A 20,009-nucleotide genomic window follows, 5' to 3' on the forward strand; every position below is an offset into this window, starting at 1 on the left:
CAATTACGTACTTTTATTCATTTAGTTTTCTTCAGCTTAGTCCCTTTATTCCTAAGGGGTCAGGATTATACACAGTGGAATGAACCACCAGCATATGTTTTACACAGCGGATACCCTTCCAGCTGAAGCCTAGGACTGGAAAACATCCATACACACTCATACACTATGGCCAATTTAGTTAATTTAATTCACCTGTACCGCATGTCTTTGGACTGTGGGGAAAACCGGGTTAACCGGAGGAAACCGACTTGAGCACGGGGAGAACATGCAAACTCCACAAAGAAATGCCAACTGACCCAGCCAGGACTCAAACCAGCGACCTTTTTGCTGTGAGGCAACAGTACTAACTGAACTAACTGACCCACCACTGCCCATTATGTACTTTATTATCAGGAAAATTACAATAAGAACTCAGATAAAGCATATGTTGTCGTGGTCATGTGTTTATTAATCTTGTTGAATCAAATGAAAGCAGTTGTATCTTGTTTATCCTAAATTATAAGGATTTACCATAGACTGGTGTTTCCAGGGTTACTTTGGGTCATATTTAATTGTTCTGTGTTACTCGCAAGAGCGCCCTCTGGCTTTCGGAGGACATTTACTACTGATCATATCACTGTACCTGTCCTCACATGATGTGCAAGACAAACAGAACTTAAGCCAAATTGCAAATGCGATTTTATGTCGATATATCATTCAGCACTAGCACAGTTCCTGACTCGTTTAATGTTCAGAAAGTTGCCAAAAAAACAGACCATGTGTTCAATCAGAGTATTATCAAGCTAGGACTTTATTCAGCAGTTTATTCTCCTTAGTGTCAGTATATTGCACGTTCAAGAGAACTGTGCAATGACATATATCCCCAGATGCCAGCTTGTGAATTCCTCTGTTTAAAGCAAAGCATAGGCGCATCTGAGTTAATTCATCAGCAGGTGACCCGTTTCAGTAATTAGTAGGGGTGTGAACCTACACTAGTCTCATGGTTTGGTTCGGTTACGATTATCATAGATTCTGTTCCATAGATCCCATAGATTCTGTTCAATTGCATATCTCGGTGCAATTGAATGTATCAAAACAAAACTCCCGCTTGCTTTTTGAGCATTGTTGAGCGAGTTTTTAAACGCCTGTGATTGGTCATTGTGTTCACGTACTTAACCTAAAATGCAATGATCGGCCCTCACCGATGAGTGACACGGAAACTGGTAAACTGATAAACAGCTGATCCGTGATAGACGTGGTGGAGAAGACTTGCACTGAAACGCTTGTGTCTGGATCCACAACTATTGCTATAACAGCCAAAAGTGGAAAGGAAAAGTTACCTAACGAATAGGCCAGCAACTAAAAGGTTCACAGTGAGAGAGAGAGAAGCAGAAATGCAGTTTACAGCTTTCGTTTTCTCCATAGCAGTGAAATAGAAGCTCCTAGGTTCTGCTAAAACTTCAGTGTCAGTTAAAGACTGTCCAGCAAACTCACAAGCAGTGAATTGTATAAAGTTGTCTGCGTTTTAATTACTCGTTGCCTACTTCGCCATAGTAAGCTACCGCAACATAGTGTATATGAGACAAAAGACGTCAGTATGTAATAACTGATTATAATCTATCACTGAACCAATACAGAATTGTCCTTGTCTGCATCATGTTGCATCGAAGAAACAGTTAATTTTGACACCCCAAGTAATTAATTACAGAAGTTTAATTTCTGGGTGACCTTACACTTTAAGACATGTTTTGGCCATTATATGATGGCACCAATACCAGTAAATAATCTGTTGTAAACCTTATTAAATCACAGTCCATAGCATGAATAATTTAAATGCCTTCCTTTTTCATCTGAAAGGGTAACTCCAACACATACATAATAAATTTAGAAAAATACTGACAATTTTCTACCACAAGAGGGTTTATGTTGCTGCAGGCTGTTAGTAATTCTGGGCCATAATCTGTATATACAGCAATAAGCTTTTATACATTCACTATGATGGATTCTAGCACTACTATACAGCTCGTGCTTTCATGCTTTGGCAGGTGTGTGCGTGAGAAACTGAGAAAATGGATGGAAGTGTGTACAGGGTCAGGCAGAGATGATGATGGCAGGAGATGAGGGTGCCAGATTGACAAGCAACTGCTCTGTGACTGACAGATAGACAGTCTGCCACCCCTCAGCCCCCGCACTTCTCTGCCTCACACACACTCTCTCACATACACACGCAGACACACACTTCAACATGTACACACACTCGTTCCCTCAGCGGCACACGCTGACAGTTGCCTCTGGCCACCACAGCTCTGGACATGCATTCGGTTGTGCCAGGCTGGATATGGATTTATAATGATACACACTTACGGAAAAGTACTGTGGCGTTGTCATGGTATCAGATGGTACTGACTGATTACCAGTATATATACTGTATCATGGTATATTATCATGGTACTTGTCCTACAGAAATATATCCCTAATCCAGCCTGCGTCCATGTCGGGTTTAATAGAAACAGAGCTCATGATATTCAGGTCCATGTAATCTACTAACAAAATAGGCACAAAGTAGGTTATTATGCATTAAAGGGCACCTATTTTACCCCTTTTACAGGATGTAAGATAAGCCTTTGTTGTCTCCAGAATGTGTTTGTAAATTAATCTCAAAATACCCATCAGATAATTTATTATATAATGTAGAAGCAGCCTATTTTGGTGTCTGTTGCCTGTGGCTTTAAATCCAAATGAGCTGATTCTCCCCGCCCACCGCTCCCACATGCATGTCTGCTTCTCATGTGTTACATCAGATAAACAGAAGTCAGGGATAGAGTCAGACACAAATAAAGCTAAAATAGTCAAAAATACCTAATAAGTTTATTTGATGTATTTGCCGTGGAGTTTATTCAAGCCTTTCTGAATCGATGAGTCACACACAAATGCAGTTTGCAGAACATACATACGTGCAGTTACTGACACCATGCGGCTGTGGTGATTATATTGGTTAAGAATTACATAGCGATTTTACTCTCTTTATTACAATCATGCTCTGTTTAAAAAAATGTTTTGAACTCATAAAATTAATTATTGATGTGGAGATGATCACAGAGAGTTGTAACATATGTTTAATCCCAGTTTCTTTGCAAAAATAAAAGTTATGTGGAAACATGGCATCTTTCAATCAATTTGGTGGGCAGGAAAACCGCACTCTTATGTCACGTTGCAGAAGGTGTTAAATTCCATTGTGGTGGCCCCTGATAAACAAAGGACTAAAGCCGAAGGAAATGAATGAATGAATGACTAAATGAATGAATGAATGAATGAAGGCTGCAAATGTCAGTACATCATGTCATTTGATTAATTGGAAAATGTTGCATCTAATAACAGTGCCTTCATATTGTAGAATTATTCCAAATATGAGTTTCCTAGTCAGTAATTTCACATAAAAAATTGGAGGAAGGTACTATAACATGGTGGAGGAAACTATTGTTGTAGCAACTATTATGTTTTATTCCTTTTCCCATATGTACTGCATGTAATATATATTTATGTGTACACTCTCAGAAATAAAGATCTGTCACTGGGGGTGACAGGTGACAAAATCTGTCACAGGGGGTACCCTTTCAAATTGTACTTTTTTGTTCCTAAAATATGTATAAAAGTGTATCCTAAAGTTATTCATGTCCTCCAGTATTGTACAAAGGTGTACATTTGAAAAGTGACTGATTTTGTATCTTTATTTCTGACTGTGTGTGTTTGTGTGTGTTTGTATGTATGTATGTATGTATGTATATATATATATATATATATATATACTGTACACTGTAAAAAAATGCAGGGCTCTACACAATTTGTCCCAACACAAATCGATTAATTTAACACTTTTAACAACAAATTTATGTGGATTGTGGGACATAAAAAAAAAATCAGTTGTCCCAATGAAACCTCAAGAATTGTGTTGTTTCAGCTCATTTTAAATAAGTAGTTTGAACAAGCAACAAAAAGAATAATTTTAATGTCTACAATATATATAACACATTTAGGTTTTTAATAAGAAAAAAATAATTTTCCTTACTTAAATCCTGACTGTATTTCATAATGCTGTGTTTTGAATGCTTGTGCATATGCATAGAAATAAATGTACATAGCCCAGTGATGTCTTCAAACGCATGTTTTCTGATACACTCATGCTTCGTGAAAAGATGTTGTGAGGCAAAAATTCCAGTTTAGCACATACATATGCAAATCATTCCTAGAGGCAAATCACACAGATCGTTTAAAGCATAGATGATGTTCTAGATCATTCTGACATTATGCTGCGAGATGAAAATGCCAGGGTGCACCTGTGGCATAGACACTTTGTAAACAAATTTGGATGCAGTCCCCTGATTGAAGTATGCACAGTCCTTGATTGAAGTGCACATGGCCATGTACCAAAGAGCTTACATATTCCTAAAGTACAACATTTATGCCACATGAGCATTTCATCCAGTCCAGTGAAATCAAGTCTACAGAGAGAAAATAACTGAGGTAAAGAAAAAAAAAAAAAAAAGAAACATGGGCTTTTTTTTCGCTGCATTTAGCAATTTTCCCCTATGGACCACTGCACTGCCCTGCTACATCTGAAAAGGGAAGAAAAAGCTTCAGTGAACTTGCTATAAATAGGTCCTTACCAGGTGCAAGCAACCCAACATCTCTATGCCTTGTCTTTGTTTTTACAGGAATAGTCAGTGCATGAATTACAAGGTTATCATCATTTACTTCATGTCTTTTCAAAACCATACTGCTCTTTTGAACTTAATTACAATTAATTAAAAAGGACAGAAGATGAAGATCTAAATGTACAGTGCCCAGTAAAAGTGAGTTCACCCTTTTAAATGTGTACTTCTACACTATACAATGAGATATTTGTGCAAATCTGGTTTATTGGTTTTATGAACTATTATAACAAAATAAAAATAATAATAAACTATAATAATAATAATAAGTTTGTCTAAAATTTAAACACCCCAATTAATATGCGAAAATATAAATATATGCCAGTGCTGATAGTCTGGTGACCAGTGGCCAATAATATGCCACTGTGTTCCGGGCTTCCTGAAGTCGAGTTCTGGGTCACAGACCTTTCCAAAGCCCATCTTCCGCTGTCTCTCTCTTTCCAACTTTACTTCCTGTCTATATTCTTCTGCCTTGTCATATAAAAACATATATAATGTTAATTGACAGGAATGTTTTTATAGGTTGTAATGGGGTTTTGTTTTACTTTGTTTTACTTGTATTTACATTTAAATGCATGTAATAAAAAAATAATTAGTTACTTTAATAAATAAGTTTTGCAAAATTGCATACGTACATATTGTCCATATTCAATAAGAATTTTTTTAAATAGTACATTTTAGAGGATGTACTTATTAATGCTGGGCACTGTAGGTTTGTGATGGAACCAATTCGTTCAGTACTGTCAGTCATAATTTCGAGCATATATAAACATTAACAATTCTACTGGCATCCCTTATCACCCCATTTTCTTCTGAATTGCATTGTTTCACTTTCAGTGTAGTTTTGATAGGTGGGATTTTTCTCAGATCTTGAGATAAGCCTCGGGACCAAGCCTTTTTTTAAGGACAGCAAGTCAAGTTCATATATTATTAATTAGGCGATATATGGATGTATGGGCGAACTTGTGAAAGCACCATAGAAGTGTCATTATAAGTAGACCATGTGGATTTGAGTCAGTGAGTAAACATTAACTCTAGTGTGCTCTTGGAGATGTTTTCATTTACTTTGGGGTGATTTTGAGCCTTAATTTGGCCTCCGCTTTCTCTGTGTTTCAGCAAATGAAAGGATTTTTGGTGACAAATCTTATTTTGGCGCATTTTTTTTTTCGGAAAAATGGTTTTGAAATTTTATTAAAAACTCAACATTACTCTCTGGGCAGTTTTATTACTGTTCCATTATGTCCGTGGCTGTTTTTGCCCCATTGACTTCCATTATAATGACATTTTTTGTTTGCAAAGCTATAACATTATATAATTAAGCATTTTTTATTGTTGGTGTTTTTTCCTGTTGGGAAGAGATACAATGTAATTTTTACTGTCGATCATCAGTTGCAGTGCAAAAAAGCTTAGTTTCTGGCTTTTATATGGAGTTATATGGAATATAGTGTGTGTGTTTGTGAGAGATACCTTTATGCACTTACTTTGATATGTCAGAGAAAATCAAAATAAGCCCTCAGCGTTTAGAACACAGTAATAATAGTTAGTACATTGATGCTAACACACTATAATTTTTTTATTTTACTCCATAGAACTCCAAAAAAATGCCAGAAACTTTTTTTGTCTTATCTTAAGGGTTGATGGTGCCAACTGATGAGCAACAGTTTACAATTACAATTTTTATCTCATGCCAACAGAGGAAACCAACAATCAAGAATGCCATTATAATGGAAGTCAATGGGGCAAAAACATAACAAAATTACAAAATGGTAGTAAATTTGAACATTACACAAGGGTTAAGAAGATTAGTTTAGAGTTAGATCAATCTAATTCGTGCACAAATTGTTCAACCTTTTTATAAGTGGTCTATCTGTCCATCTATCGTCCATCTGATTGGTTATTGTCCGAGATTGAATGTCATGATTGTTAGTGATTTAAGACAATCTGTCATATACACACTGTACATTTTTCGTAATTACCACTACATTGTAGATGATAGTTTACCCAGAAATTAAAATGATCATTTACTCTTTTATAATCATTTATCTTCCTCCATTTGTTTCGAACCGGTTTGAATTTCTTTCTCCTGTTGAACATGAAAGATATTTTGAAGAATGTTGGAATCATGTAGGATGGACACCAATACTGCTACTGGTTTATAACATTCTTTAAAATGTCTTGTTTTCAAGACATTAAACAGAAAAACAAAGCTAAAACTTTGACCATAGCTATGTTTGGTGTTTCGCAGGCTTAATATGTAATGTTTTAAAGTAATATTGTAGCAGCCAAAGACAAGTTTAGATCAATTGTATTAATTTCAATAGATGTGTTAGTTTTTTAGTTTGATGCTCCTCATAATGGACTCTTCAGTGCGTGCAGGTCCATTTATTATATTTATTTGGGTTTGCTTTTTTCAGTTTGGCTTAATAAAGCAGTTTGATCTTCCAACATGAATGTGCGAGTGATTGTACCTCTTTCTCTGGTTTCTTGTACCACACATACTGTTGAGAAGAGAAATATGCATGTTTAAATACAATTAGTTGTTCAGTTTAATTTTAACAAAGTTGCCTAAGCGTGATATCTTCATTATTTGATATTTTTGCTTATCAGATTGACAGGGAGAGGGGAGAGTATGTCCTGATTGTTAAGTCATGTATACATCAAAAAAATTCTGAAAATGCCTAACTTTGGGTATCTGAGAGGACCTACTGTAAAGAGATTTGTTTTTCTCTAAACCTGTCAAGAGAATGTAAAGTAGGAATACGTCAATGTGATCGCTAGCATTGATATCAAGGCTGATCAAGGCTTTTTTTACTGATTGTTATTGGCTGTATGAAGCCATTTAATTTGCACCAGCTGTCATAAGCAGAGAGTGCAATTTATGACAGTCTGCTGTGTGGAAATACACAAGCAGTCCAACAGCACTGTGTAATTTATGCAATGAGAACATTTTGCAAGGTGTTTACAACAGGCCTCTGTTCAATACTACCAGTTTCCAGCCGGAATTTATATAAATGCCTTATTTATTCATTGTAAAGCTACTTCTGTTGTTTAAAAGAATGCTTGGGTAGACATACGACTTCAGTGAATTTAAGTTTTTAATCACATTAATTGTTCTTTTTGAATGTCATGCACAAAGCCTGTCAACAGTTTTAATATACTTTTAGAAATACTTTGTATTGGCATTTCATTATACTTTTTTTTGTTACTTATTTTTATTAGAGAATACATGATTGCATGGAGTACAATACAGTGTAAAAGTTTTTTTTTTTTTTTTGCATCTTGGACCATCAATTACTAGCTAACAAAATGTTTGTAAATACATGTACAGAACAAAAAACATATTTACGACGTATAAAAGAGAGAAAAGAATGATAATAGATCAGACAATTAATAAAACAATAATAATAATTTTTATTAAAAAAAAGGAGAAAGTGGAGAAAGGAAGAAAAAAGTGGCCTTGTTCACCGATACTTCACGAAGTTCTGTATGGCTCATTATTGAAGAATTAAAAGCATGACAGGCGACCATCTCTTTAGGATAATTGTTTTTTGAAGTCATAATGCATATGTTATTTGTTCCTCTTGATACAGTTTTTATCAAGCATTATAGGATGGAGGCTCAGAATTTTGCCATTTGCATGTGATGCACTTCAAAGCTGCAGCAAGTAGGATTTGTAATAAGTAAATTTTTGATCTGCCAGCGGAGCTCACAGGGCATACACCTAGCAAGCAAGTTTTTCTTCAGAAAATTATTATTTTTTTATATATTTCTTTAAGGGCATTTAATACCTCTTTCCAATAGTTACTTAATTTAGGACATGTCCACAGAATATGCGTGTGGTTACCAATAATCTGTCCACAGTTTCTCTAGCGCTTGTTGAGCAGGAAGGGTTGCATTTTTAAATTATATGTGGAGTTCTAAAAAAAATTTGTTATAAATTTCAAATTGAATTCCCTTCAGATATTAGAATTGGTCAAAAAATTTACTTCACTGCAAACTTCCTCCCAGGTTTCCAGAGAAACTGTTCTATTAATTTCAGTCTCCCATTTCTCCTTAATCTGTAAGGTGTTACTTGTAGATAAGAATATAAAGTAACCATTAGAAATGCATTTATTGGTGTCATGTCCAGCTGTTCTATTGTAGAACGGTTTTTAAATCTTTCTAAATCCTTATGTGTTGTAAAGGAAATGTTGGAGTTGTAAGTATCTGAAAAAATCATGTTTTGGGAGAGAAAATTCATTTCCTAATTGTCCAAATGATTTAATGATACATTTTTAACAGTATATAGGTTTTATGTGCTTTTTCAACCTTGGAAGCTCTACATGTGTAATTAAAAAACATATCTGGTTTTGTGATCATGAAAAGCATGAACCAGTGCAGGTTATACAGGTTTTAAAACAATGAGGAGGAGAGATGTTTCATTTTTGGGACCACTGACTTTAAACGCCTACCCTCACGCTTTCTGTAGTGTGAGCATCAGATAATACTTTGTAGTACTTTGTCTGTGTGATTTGTTTTCTATTAGCCGTGCCAAAGCAGCAGCAGCAGGCCATATGTCTTGTGTGTGTGTGCGTGCTCCACCAGAAAGCTAAGTAGGTTGTAACGACTGCCTGAGCTCGTGTAATGTTATACTGAATAAAAGCAAGTGAGTAATTTGCTCGGCATCATTATAATGGTGAGCCTTTAGCCAGTACCACGAGTCTTGTTTTTAATTAAATTTCAGTGGCTAATTTTGTATTTAATGATTCAGATTTTCACAGTTGCATCATATTCGTATCCTCTGATAAATCTGGAATCTTAATACGAGCGCTTTGGTTTAGCAATGTCATAAAAATGGCATTTCTTTTTCAACAAATGAAAAGGGGGGATTATCAGAGCTTGGATTCATGAGGCTTTCATGATCGATTAGAGGGCTTCAGAATATAGCTCCTAGAAAAGATGCCCAGATGAGAGATTATACTGACAGCGGCCAGAGAAGCTGAAGTCCAGGGATCGGGAGGGGAATAGCAGGAGGCAATTAATGCACTCTGACAGGCTTTGTCCTGATATGAAGGATTCTCATTGACATTACTAGACCCCCTCAGGCAGAGGTCGATCACAGCATGGCACAACACACAGTTTAACACTCCACCAGCTGCCATGTTCAGATCCCTCTGGTTCACGATGCACACACAGTACTCTATGGCTCCTATTAACACCCTGTGCAATTACATTATTAACCAGAGTGAGAAGTTAGATAGAGACTTTAGCAGTTCTATATCAGGCCATTTTAAAATGTGCTTAGGCTATATTAATAATAATAAAATTAACTTAGTTGAGGTGTTAAACTGTTGTTACTATTATCAGCATTGTTAGTAAAATTACTGTAAGTATATACAGTTTTTCACATTTTAACTGATTACTAGTAATGATCATCATTAAAATAGGGTTATCTGACAAAAACACACTATGTTACTACATCTTAAAATTATTATGGTCTTTATTTCATATAATTTACAATGGTCTATCCTAATATTAACAATTTAATGGATTACAATAGTATGTACTCTATTATTGTCATGCATCATTACATTAATTGAAACATATGGAGTCAATCTAGGGTCATATATACTTGCGACATATAAAAAAAAAATTACGAACAAAAAAATTAAGTATTGAGCAAGAAAAGTAAAATAATACAAATCTCAAAAAATTGCAAAGGAAAATTAGAGTTTTGAGAAATACAAAAAAATGAAAAGAACTCCAAAAAATGAAGAATTGCAAATAAAAGTAGCGCAATTATTATTATTTTTTTGCAATTTTTTAAAAGTAAACTTTTTACAAAACCCCTCAAGTCAATTGCAATTTGTTGAAATCATCAAACAGTAAAACTCGCAAATCAAAATGCAATATATATTATATAAATATATTTATATAAATATATAAATATATATATATATATAAATATATGATTTTTATTTGCTGTTCTCTTTTTTGTTTGCAAAATTCCTTTTTATTTCTCAAATTTCAATTTTCCCTTTACGATTTTTTGAGACTTGCATTATTTTACAAGTTTTTGCTCAATACTTTTTTTGTTTACATAACTTTATTTAATATTGTAAGTATATATGGTCCTAGATTGACTCCATAGAAACACTGAACACTGAAGGCACCTAAATATTGCTTTTGTTCAAAATATTTATTTATTTAATCATTTTTTTATCAGTTTTATTTAATTAAAATTAATTTAAATGGAATCGAGGGACTTTTGAACTTTTTTGACGTTTATGAAAAATGTTATATTGTAATTAATATCAATTTCACCCACAGTCCAAAGCCATGCGCTATAGGTGAATTAAATAAGCTAAATTGGGCTTAGTGTGTGTGTGTGTGTGTGTGAATGCAAGAGTGTATAGGGGTTTTACAGTATTGGGTTGTAGCTGGAAGGGCATCCGCTGCGTAAAACATATGCTGGATAAGATGGCGGTTCATTCTGCTGTGGCGACACTTGATTAATACATGGGACTATAAGTTGAAAAGAAAATGAATTAATTCATATTAATGAAGTTAGCCTATATCAGTGTTTCTCAACCATGTTCATGGAGGCCCACAAGCTCTGCACATTTTCCATGTCTCCTCAACCAAACACACCTAATTCAGATCATCAGTTCGTTTGGAGAGACTGAAAGAGCTGAATTAATTGTGACAAACAAAGGACACATCCAAAACATGCAGTGTTGGTGGTCCTCCAGGAACGTGGTTGAGAAACACAGCCTTGTATGGTTCTTTGGCCGATAAATGGTTAAGTTCGCATTTGGAATACTGAAAAAAGAAAATGTCTTGTGGCAAGCTGAAAAAAGTGAAAGTAGTAAAAGCAAAATTTTCTCTCATCCTCAGCTTTTTCAAAACCTCAAGAGACTGATGAAACCTCATGGCATTGAGTTCAAGTCTCCTCTGGAGCTGTCAGCACAGGGTGAGTGTTCTGCATGCACACACAGACACACACAACAGACATGACCATACATGTATTCTGACATACACAAGGGTCTTTTAACCAGGGTTCAGTCTAGACACCATAAACAGAATCCTGGGTTGTATTGCCAATAACTTACCCAGAGTCTCAATTATTTATACGCTGACGTTTCACATTCTACATTTATAAGCCCATCTTTGCTTGCATATTTGTGCTGTCACTCTGATTGATTGGATGAACACAGCGAGCAACATGTTTACATAAAGGCTCATTGCACATCATTATATTATATATTGCTAACCTTATTAAAAATGAACACTTTCAATCTTTGAAGGTATGCATGAAAGAGTCTCTTCTTCATTCCAACGGACTGTCACCATTAGACTGTTTTACCTTTAGATAATGGTTTACATGCAATGCATATACTGTATGCATTTCCATTTCTTTTTTTTGATTATTGATTGGGCTGTTAGTTGCTAAGCATCTAGTTAAAATATTGAAGCATGCATCATTTCACATTGTACATGCTTGGCACTGCAGTGCAAGGTTAAACTGTGCAAAAATGATACCTAAACTGCTACAAAGCAGTTTTATAACCCTTAAAACCTTGCTAACAGTGTGAAACACTTATCAATCCACACTGTATTTTTATAAGTGAAAATACACAATGATTCATAAGTGTTTTACGTTTATATACGGATATGAATTGCATTATAAGATCTTGATTTTCTGCTCTGTTGACTTTTGATGCTGAAAGTTCAACTCCACAGTTTAACAAAATTACTTTAATTGACATTTTAGTATTTTGAAATGATATAATTTATAATAAATAAAGTATATAGAAATTAGTCCTGGCACTTAATTACAAGGTTTCTGTGCTGTAATATACAACACCAACCGGGACAATACAGTATATTACTTTAAACCAGGGGTTCTCAAACTGTTTTCTATGAAGGGCCTAAATCTAAACTTGATTGAGAGCTGTGGGCCGAAAGTAAATATAGCAATAGCAATAACTGTATTACATTAAAATTGTTATGGGTAATTTCATGATATTTAAAAAATATATAGAAAAAATTGCAACAGTATTTATTAATGCAATATTTTAATGAACTTATTAAAGTAAAATCATAAAAAATTCCATTTATAAAACAATGGAGTTTAAAACCGAATATGCTAGTCATGCTGAATCTGCCTTTGCCTTGACTTGCATGCTGATGTCTTCTGCTTTGTCCCCTAATCGTTAAGTAACAGTATGTACATTTTCTAAAAATCTGTTTCATTTACAACATTTAATTGAAACATTTAATTTCAGTTTGCTTTTTTGTAGCTCAACAATCACAAAGTTACAATAAAATACAAATGAGAATCTTTGTTAAAGGCATTCCCCAACCCTTCCCAATCATTTTTCTTCTGGTGGGCCAAATCAAAGGATACAAAAGGCCAACTTTGGCCCATGGGCCCTAGTTTGGGGATCACTGCTTTAATCTAAAGTGTTAATAAAAGTCACTTTTTAAAAAAACTTTTAAGGTTAAAAGTTGTTCAAAAAAAGATCAATGTCCCATAATTACAAAAAAATGGAAAACTGCTAATTTATGATTTTGTTTTTCTTACAATGTAATGGTAAAATCAGGGTTTAGCGCAGTGTAAACTACCCTCACCACCACCAAAGAAGAAAATAACATTGAAATACTTTATTTTAGAATGTGCTTGTTTCATTTGTTCCATTAATAATGACTATATATTATGAATAATTGCATGTAACTGACCTTCATTTTAACACTAACAATATAGTAAGTGCATGTAGGTAATTAAGATTATTTTAAGAATGATCAGAGTTACATTCAGGACCACTTACTACCGAAAAGAGAAGTATTGCAGATACAATTGCACTTTGACTTATCAGAAATGGATAAATGGTTATCCTCCACGTACAAATAAAACACCACGAACATATTAAGAATACATATTTGCACTGTATCAAAGGCACCGTGCAATAAAGCAAAATCAAATACTTTCATCTATATTTTGTCAAGCTGAAGTGTTCTGCACAGCAAATCAGGTAGGATAAATAAAAGTTTAAAGTGCCACCTAAACTCTGACCCTAACTCTCATCCATGTCACTGCTATTGATTCAATGATAATTATTCTCCAATTAAAAGCTCATTGTCTTCTCCCACTGTTTCTGTCTCCGCGTTGGACCCAGGAGGGCCACTTGCACGCCTCCCTCCTCTTCCATCTCCTTTTGTCCCCTATGGACTCCACACAGCTTGATTCACACTGTTGAGGATAATTACCGCTGGTTTAAATAGAGAACTGTATTTAAAACACCCACAAACGCTTATAACGGCCTCTTAATGTAGATCCATTTCACCCAGTAGATGGTACACTAGATGTGTGACATGCTACTGGTGATTTAAAGGTCAGATATTTTTAAGCAGACCTAAAAATATTGTGCTTTATAGGATTGAACAATTTTCTGTGAACTTGCGCAATATACTAAGAGGAAGAGGAATACATTTAATAATATAATTTTATAAAATTGGTATATTTTTGTTTTACGTGTACATAAGTAGCTTGAGAATATTCCAATTGAACCACTGAAGGCGTATGTTGTCTGTTTTGACAGTAGAGAGCCTTGCTGTCTATGGAGGATGAGGGAGCTCTCAGATTCACCTAAAATATCTTAAAGGGGTGGTCCACTACGATATTATATTTTAAACTTCAGTTGATGTGTAATGTAGCTGTGTGAACATAAACAGCATCTCTGAATGTAAAATATTCAAAGTTTAATGCAAAGGGAGACCTTGATTTGTACAGAGTTAGCTTAGCAACGCCTACAATTAACGAATTTTGGGGACTACAAAAAATACTTCCGCCCCCTGTGAGATCACAAAAGTTCGTTATTGCGCATCCCACACTGCGCAGGTAAAGGCCGTGGCCAGAGGCGCTGTAACGTTACTGCAGAGAGAGAAATGCCATCCTGCTGTTTCCACAGAGCTGTTCCGTTTCTGTTGTTGGGCTTCCAAATGACACGACCCAAACACAGAAGTGCTTACAGTTCAATATTAATTATGTTCCAGAGAACTATAAAATACATAGCAAGCATGATTTGACAAAACACAGCTTCCAGAATCTCTCCCAGTTCAGTGCTGGATTCAGTTAAAATCTCCTCAAAGATGGAGCAAGGAGACGCTGTGAACTCTGAGTCATGACCTGTAAGTGTTTTTATTTGTTAAAAATTGATCATGACATGTACAGTGTCTAACTTTAACGGTGTGTTGTAGCAAAGATGTAAACAACGGGAAATTATGGTAACCGCTAACGACTTAGCTAACGTTACAAATCCATATTTATCAAACGGCTGTAAACGCACACACACACATACACATACACGCACTCTTGGCCAGCACCTGCGTCTCTCTGTGTGAGACGGCAGAATTTCTCTCTATAGGCAGCTATGCTATGCGTTTTACAACTCGGACAATAAAGTCGCAAAAGATATGTGAACGATTCATGTTACTTACACAGGCATATTCTGCATATGCATGAAAGACGTCCTGTAACGCATTGATTTAAAAAAAATACAGCAATGATTTCCCAACTGGAGTGTAACATCAAAAACAAATCAATCCAGGCTCACAAAGGTCTCATCTCACATCTTGTGTTTTATTCTGTCACCACAGAAAATAACTTAATCCGAGCATGAGAGAAAAAGAACAATAAAAATCTCTCCCGCGCACATGCGCTTCTCGTGTTACAAATACTTCATCGTATACACGCATAAACACACTAAAAGGCACAGAAACAGTTAAAGGAGCCGCATCCCATTTTCACTCGTTACAGACACGTGTTGACTGACTGACTGACTGACTGTTTACACAAAACGCGCGTGCTTGTCAGGGCGTGACGTGAAGCCGATCGGCGTATCACAGCATATTATGATGATGACCAATCAGAGTCACTTGAGGGTGGGCCTTTTAGAGGAACTAGGAAATATGACAGTCGTTTTCATGTTAGCTGAGTAGCTGTGTATAATCAAAGTGAGATTTATGAAAAAATAACACGATTTCCTTCAAGTTAAACATGAGCACACATTGCTTTGCATCTTATTAACACAACCAAGCCTTAAAAATAACATTCTGGACCACCCCTTTAATTTGTGTTCTGAAAATGAATGAATGTCTTAGAACAATATGAGGGTAAGGAATTAATAAAGAACTTTTATTTTTGGACAAATTAACCCTATAAAAAGAATTGGAATAGAGAAAATTATAGGTGCGGGTGGATGATTTGTTTGAAGCAGCAGATTTGCATGACATCCGTGCAATACTAATTCAAAGGGAATTTCATTACCTTGCAGAATCACATTGACTCCTGGATGCACACATTATAGAATACACAATATTGCTTTATTATATACACAGGCTAGGGGGGCATAGTGGCTCGATAGTTAGAATTGTCGCCTCACAGCTAGAAGGTCACTAGTTTGAGTGCTGGCTGGGCCAGTTGGCATTTCTGCATGGAGTTTGCATGTTCTCCACATGTTGGGTTTCCTCGAGGTGCTCCGGTTTCCCTCACGGTAATATATAAATACACATTACATGTCATGTGACCACTGTGTAATCACAGCCTTTGTGGTTTAAAAATCATGCTTTATATTATAATGAAGCATTCAGCTCTAGTGCTCACTCTCTCACTTTCTAATTATTCATTCAATCAATAACTGTTGGACATAAGTATACAGTTCTAAAGAACCTAATGTTATAAGATTGTTTTAATAAAATTTTGATGTGGGACTGCTAAATTAGCAATCTGAAAGACAAGAAAAAAAATTGTTGTCAGGGCAAAGGACAATAAGTGCTGTACCTAGGTTTTAGGGGCTTGTAGTTTGAAGATTTGAAGTTTGTGTACCACAAGCCGGTAGATTCATTGCCAAAATTGATAGAAATATGGGGAATTAATAAGTTATGCTGATACTGAATGATAATAAGTTTCTTTTGAAAGGATGCATTAAAAGTTAAATGAATTTAAGTGAAGTTTAAATATTAACCTATTTCGAGAGGAGCACATGCTTATGATTGTCCACGGCTGGCCCCGCATTAGCTAACACATGATTCAAACGTCACATTCTCCAAAACTGTTCGCCAAGCTTACGATTATGATACAGATTTAGAATCACAAATAAACCTAAACAACAACTGTCTCATAAGTTTTATTTCTAAGCTTCTGAATCAAACAAAATCGGCAAATTTTCAGGTTGCCTGAACTAATGGGCATACTCACTCGAAAGACAAGAGATCACAACACCAACCTCATTTATGGCTGTCTTGCACATTATCATCCTCTGAATAATGCTTCATCTGATCTCGCTGGTTTTCTGAAGGAATTCAAAACTTGGTCGTAATGGCGAATCTCCTCCAGAAATGAAAGTGACTCTTTGTTTATACGTTTGTGGCTGTCTGGGTAATTGCTGTCAGGCTATGTGCGTTTGACAGGATGGAGTGTATGTTGCGTTTGTTTCGTATGTGCTACAAAACCAAAAAACCTTTGTTTTCAACTACACTTTGTTCATTTAAAAGTGCAGATTTCAAGCTTTATGTGGATATATGTCTTATGTTTGTGAAGCAAGTATTCGCAGAGACACCAGTGTGTTTGTTGACCACCAAACTGTCGTAAAAGCACACGTCTGGTCCGAGTTTCTCCCCCAACAATCGTCAGTCTATATCGATCTATAATTGGCTCCTGTACTAGTAGGCGGGGCTTCATTCGTGATATTGACTTTTCCCCATTCAAAACTATACGAGTGACAGGTGTTGTGTAATCTATTGTCCCTGACATAAGTCATTTGACTATACCTTATTGCCACTATATGAGCTCTCAGTAAGCAATATAGCTATCTCTATAATCTGCCGGAGAAGTTCATCGAGATCTATCTGAGCTCAAACTCCCCTCTTGCCCTGTAACGGGAGGGAGCCCAGGGCTCGAGGATCTTATAAGCTCACGGCTCTCTCCTGGGACAGCATGCCAATCAAGCTTTATTATCAATCATTAGCTAAGTGTGAACTCTTAAAATGTTATTTAATTGTAAAAAATAAAGATGACTTTCTCTCTCTCTCTCTCTCTCTCTCTCTCTCTCTCTCTCTCTCTCTCTCTCTCTACCTACCTCTCTCTCTACTTATAGGTAAGGAGATGATCGAGATGTACTTCGACTTTCGCCTGTATCGTTTATGGAAGACCCGCCAACACTCTAAACTTCACGACTACGACGACCTTCTGTGACATTGCGGTGTTGGTTTAAACAGCCCAAGAGGCAGGTAGCTTACTTTAGCGGGCCATTCGGCGACGTACCCTCCAGAGAAGAGCCTGGGCCGAAAAGCCCTGAGGTGAAGGAGGAAGATAAGGTTGAGGAAAACTGAGAAAACGCTGGAATTTCTCCACCCTCTGATGGGAAGCAGCCATTACTGTTAGGTGCTGTGCGTTCACCCCCCATCCATTTGAGCTTTCAGCCTGAAAGAGAAACATTCGCTAGATACCGACAGGTCGTATCTTTTAGCTTGCGTGATGTCTAGAAGATCATGCTTGATTTCTTTGAGAAGCTGCAACAGGAAGAAGGAGGATTTTTGTTTTGTTTTAGTTTTTGTTTAGTATTTTCTAGTAGCTGTTTTTGTGGTTAACTAGCAGGGACAGTGAAAACAAGGCCATACTTAAACAGGCCTTGACGTTCTTATATTATTCTACAAGTGCAGGATCAACTTTGGGACTACATATCTATGTTGTGTGTGTACGTATTCACTTTATCACTATCGAATAGCTACTGTAATTGATCTTTCAGCATATTATCGCGCTGTTTTAGTTAGAGTGTGGTGTGGTTTTGTTTAGGAGTCATAAGAGGGACTATAACTCAGGTTTCGTTTAACTGACATCCCTCTGTGCTTTACCATCTTTAGAGAGAAAGAGAGCGAAAGAGAATTTCTTTGTGTGAAGTTGTTCAGTCCCAATAAATGAGTTACCTAAGTGGATTTGGAATAACTTGATATCTGTATCAGGGACTTTATGTGCGTCTTAGACATCTTTAGATTCATTGTCGAAATGTCCATAAAATGACGTACTGTATGTGTAACATTTAGGCATGTGTAGAAACTGCTCATTTTAGGCAGATTTTGTCTTTCAGCTTCAAAATTTTCAAAACTTTTCTAGCGTCTTAATAATAAAATAAGATTTTAAAACAGATTATGAATAAAAATAGAAATCGTTGGTGATTTTGCGCTCCAATACTGTCATATTTGTGTATTTAACGCTCATATTATGTGTTTCTCTCACAGTTGACTTGACGTCACATAGTTTCGTGGTTATTTATTTGTATGTGGAGGATAACCATTTATCCATTTCTGATAAGTCAAAGTGCAATTGTATCTGCAATACTTCTCTTTTCGGTAGTAAGTGGTCCTGAATGTAACTCTGATCATGTTTTGAGCATCAAGATTAGCTTTTTCATAGTATACAGTATATAGTTCGTTTAGCCTTTAAAGTGGTTCTCTGCGGAGGAAAACGTTCTCTAGTTTATGCGTGGGTGTTTTGGATGCGGCAAACAGATAAAACACTAGGTAGTTGTAATCTTTAATCATCACGAGTGGATGTTCGAGTGCAAAACAGCAGCAGCTGGTGCAATAGATAGTCCAAAGCATTTCATAGAGAGCTGCCAGACGAATAAAAAATGCAATGTGCTTAGTCTTGCTGGTGTAATAAGGGGAAGATGAGAATGCATTGCAAAAATCTGTGATATAGCTATATTTAAAGCATAAAGCTGTTGTGTAAGTTTGCAGAATTACACATATATATCCACGTCTGTATTTGGGAGTGCGTTTTAGGTTTGGAGATGCAGACAGGAGCACTGAGATGTGAAGGATGCATCTGTGTTTGTCTTGTGCTGATCCATCACATCGCTTTTCATCTCTGACCACTCGCCCGAAAAACAAATAAAGCAGTCGGATTGGATTAAAATCAACACTGCTTCTTTACTGATGCTATGATTGCATGTCTTGGTGTGACTTTGTAATTTGCTTTCCGTTTAACCCATATAATTATCTCTGCACTCTCTACCAAAGTCATTGTATGCTATAATGTCATAATAGACTGTAAAATAGATAGATATTAATATATATATATATATATATATATATATATATATATATATATGATCTGTGGGTGAAAAAACGTTGGAAAATGCCATAATAGACTGTAAAATAGGTAGATATTAATATATACAGTTGAAGTCAGAATTATTAGCCCCCCTGTTTATTTTTCTCCCCAATTTCTGTTTAACAGAGAGCAGATTTTTCCAACACATTTATAAACATAATAGTTTT

General features: G+C 35.8%; 1 protein-coding gene across 13 annotated transcripts in view; it reads left to right on the top strand.

The window, feature by feature from the left end:
* The window catches only part of nsmfb (NMDA receptor synaptonuclear signaling and neuronal migration factor b), a 100,877-nt gene extending 80,868 nt beyond the window's left edge, over positions 1-20,009 (top strand). For 12 of the 13 annotated variants that reach the window (XM_087252774.1, XM_087252773.1, XM_087252777.1 and 9 more), the window contains 2 exons: positions 11,565-11,640; positions 17,825-20,009. In XM_087252774.1, coding sequence (XP_087108900.1) covers positions 11,565-11,640; positions 17,825-17,922 — 174 coding nt within the window. In that variant the 3' untranslated portion in view covers positions 17,923-20,009. 13 annotated transcript variants of the gene reach the window in all.

The sequence above is a fragment of the Danio rerio genome, chromosome 5 (genome assembly GCF_052040795.2).
Source record: "Danio rerio strain M-AB ecotype USA chromosome 5, GRCz13ab, whole genome shotgun sequence".
In the NCBI taxonomy this organism is placed as follows: Eukaryota; Metazoa; Chordata; class Actinopteri; order Cypriniformes; family Danionidae; genus Danio; species Danio rerio.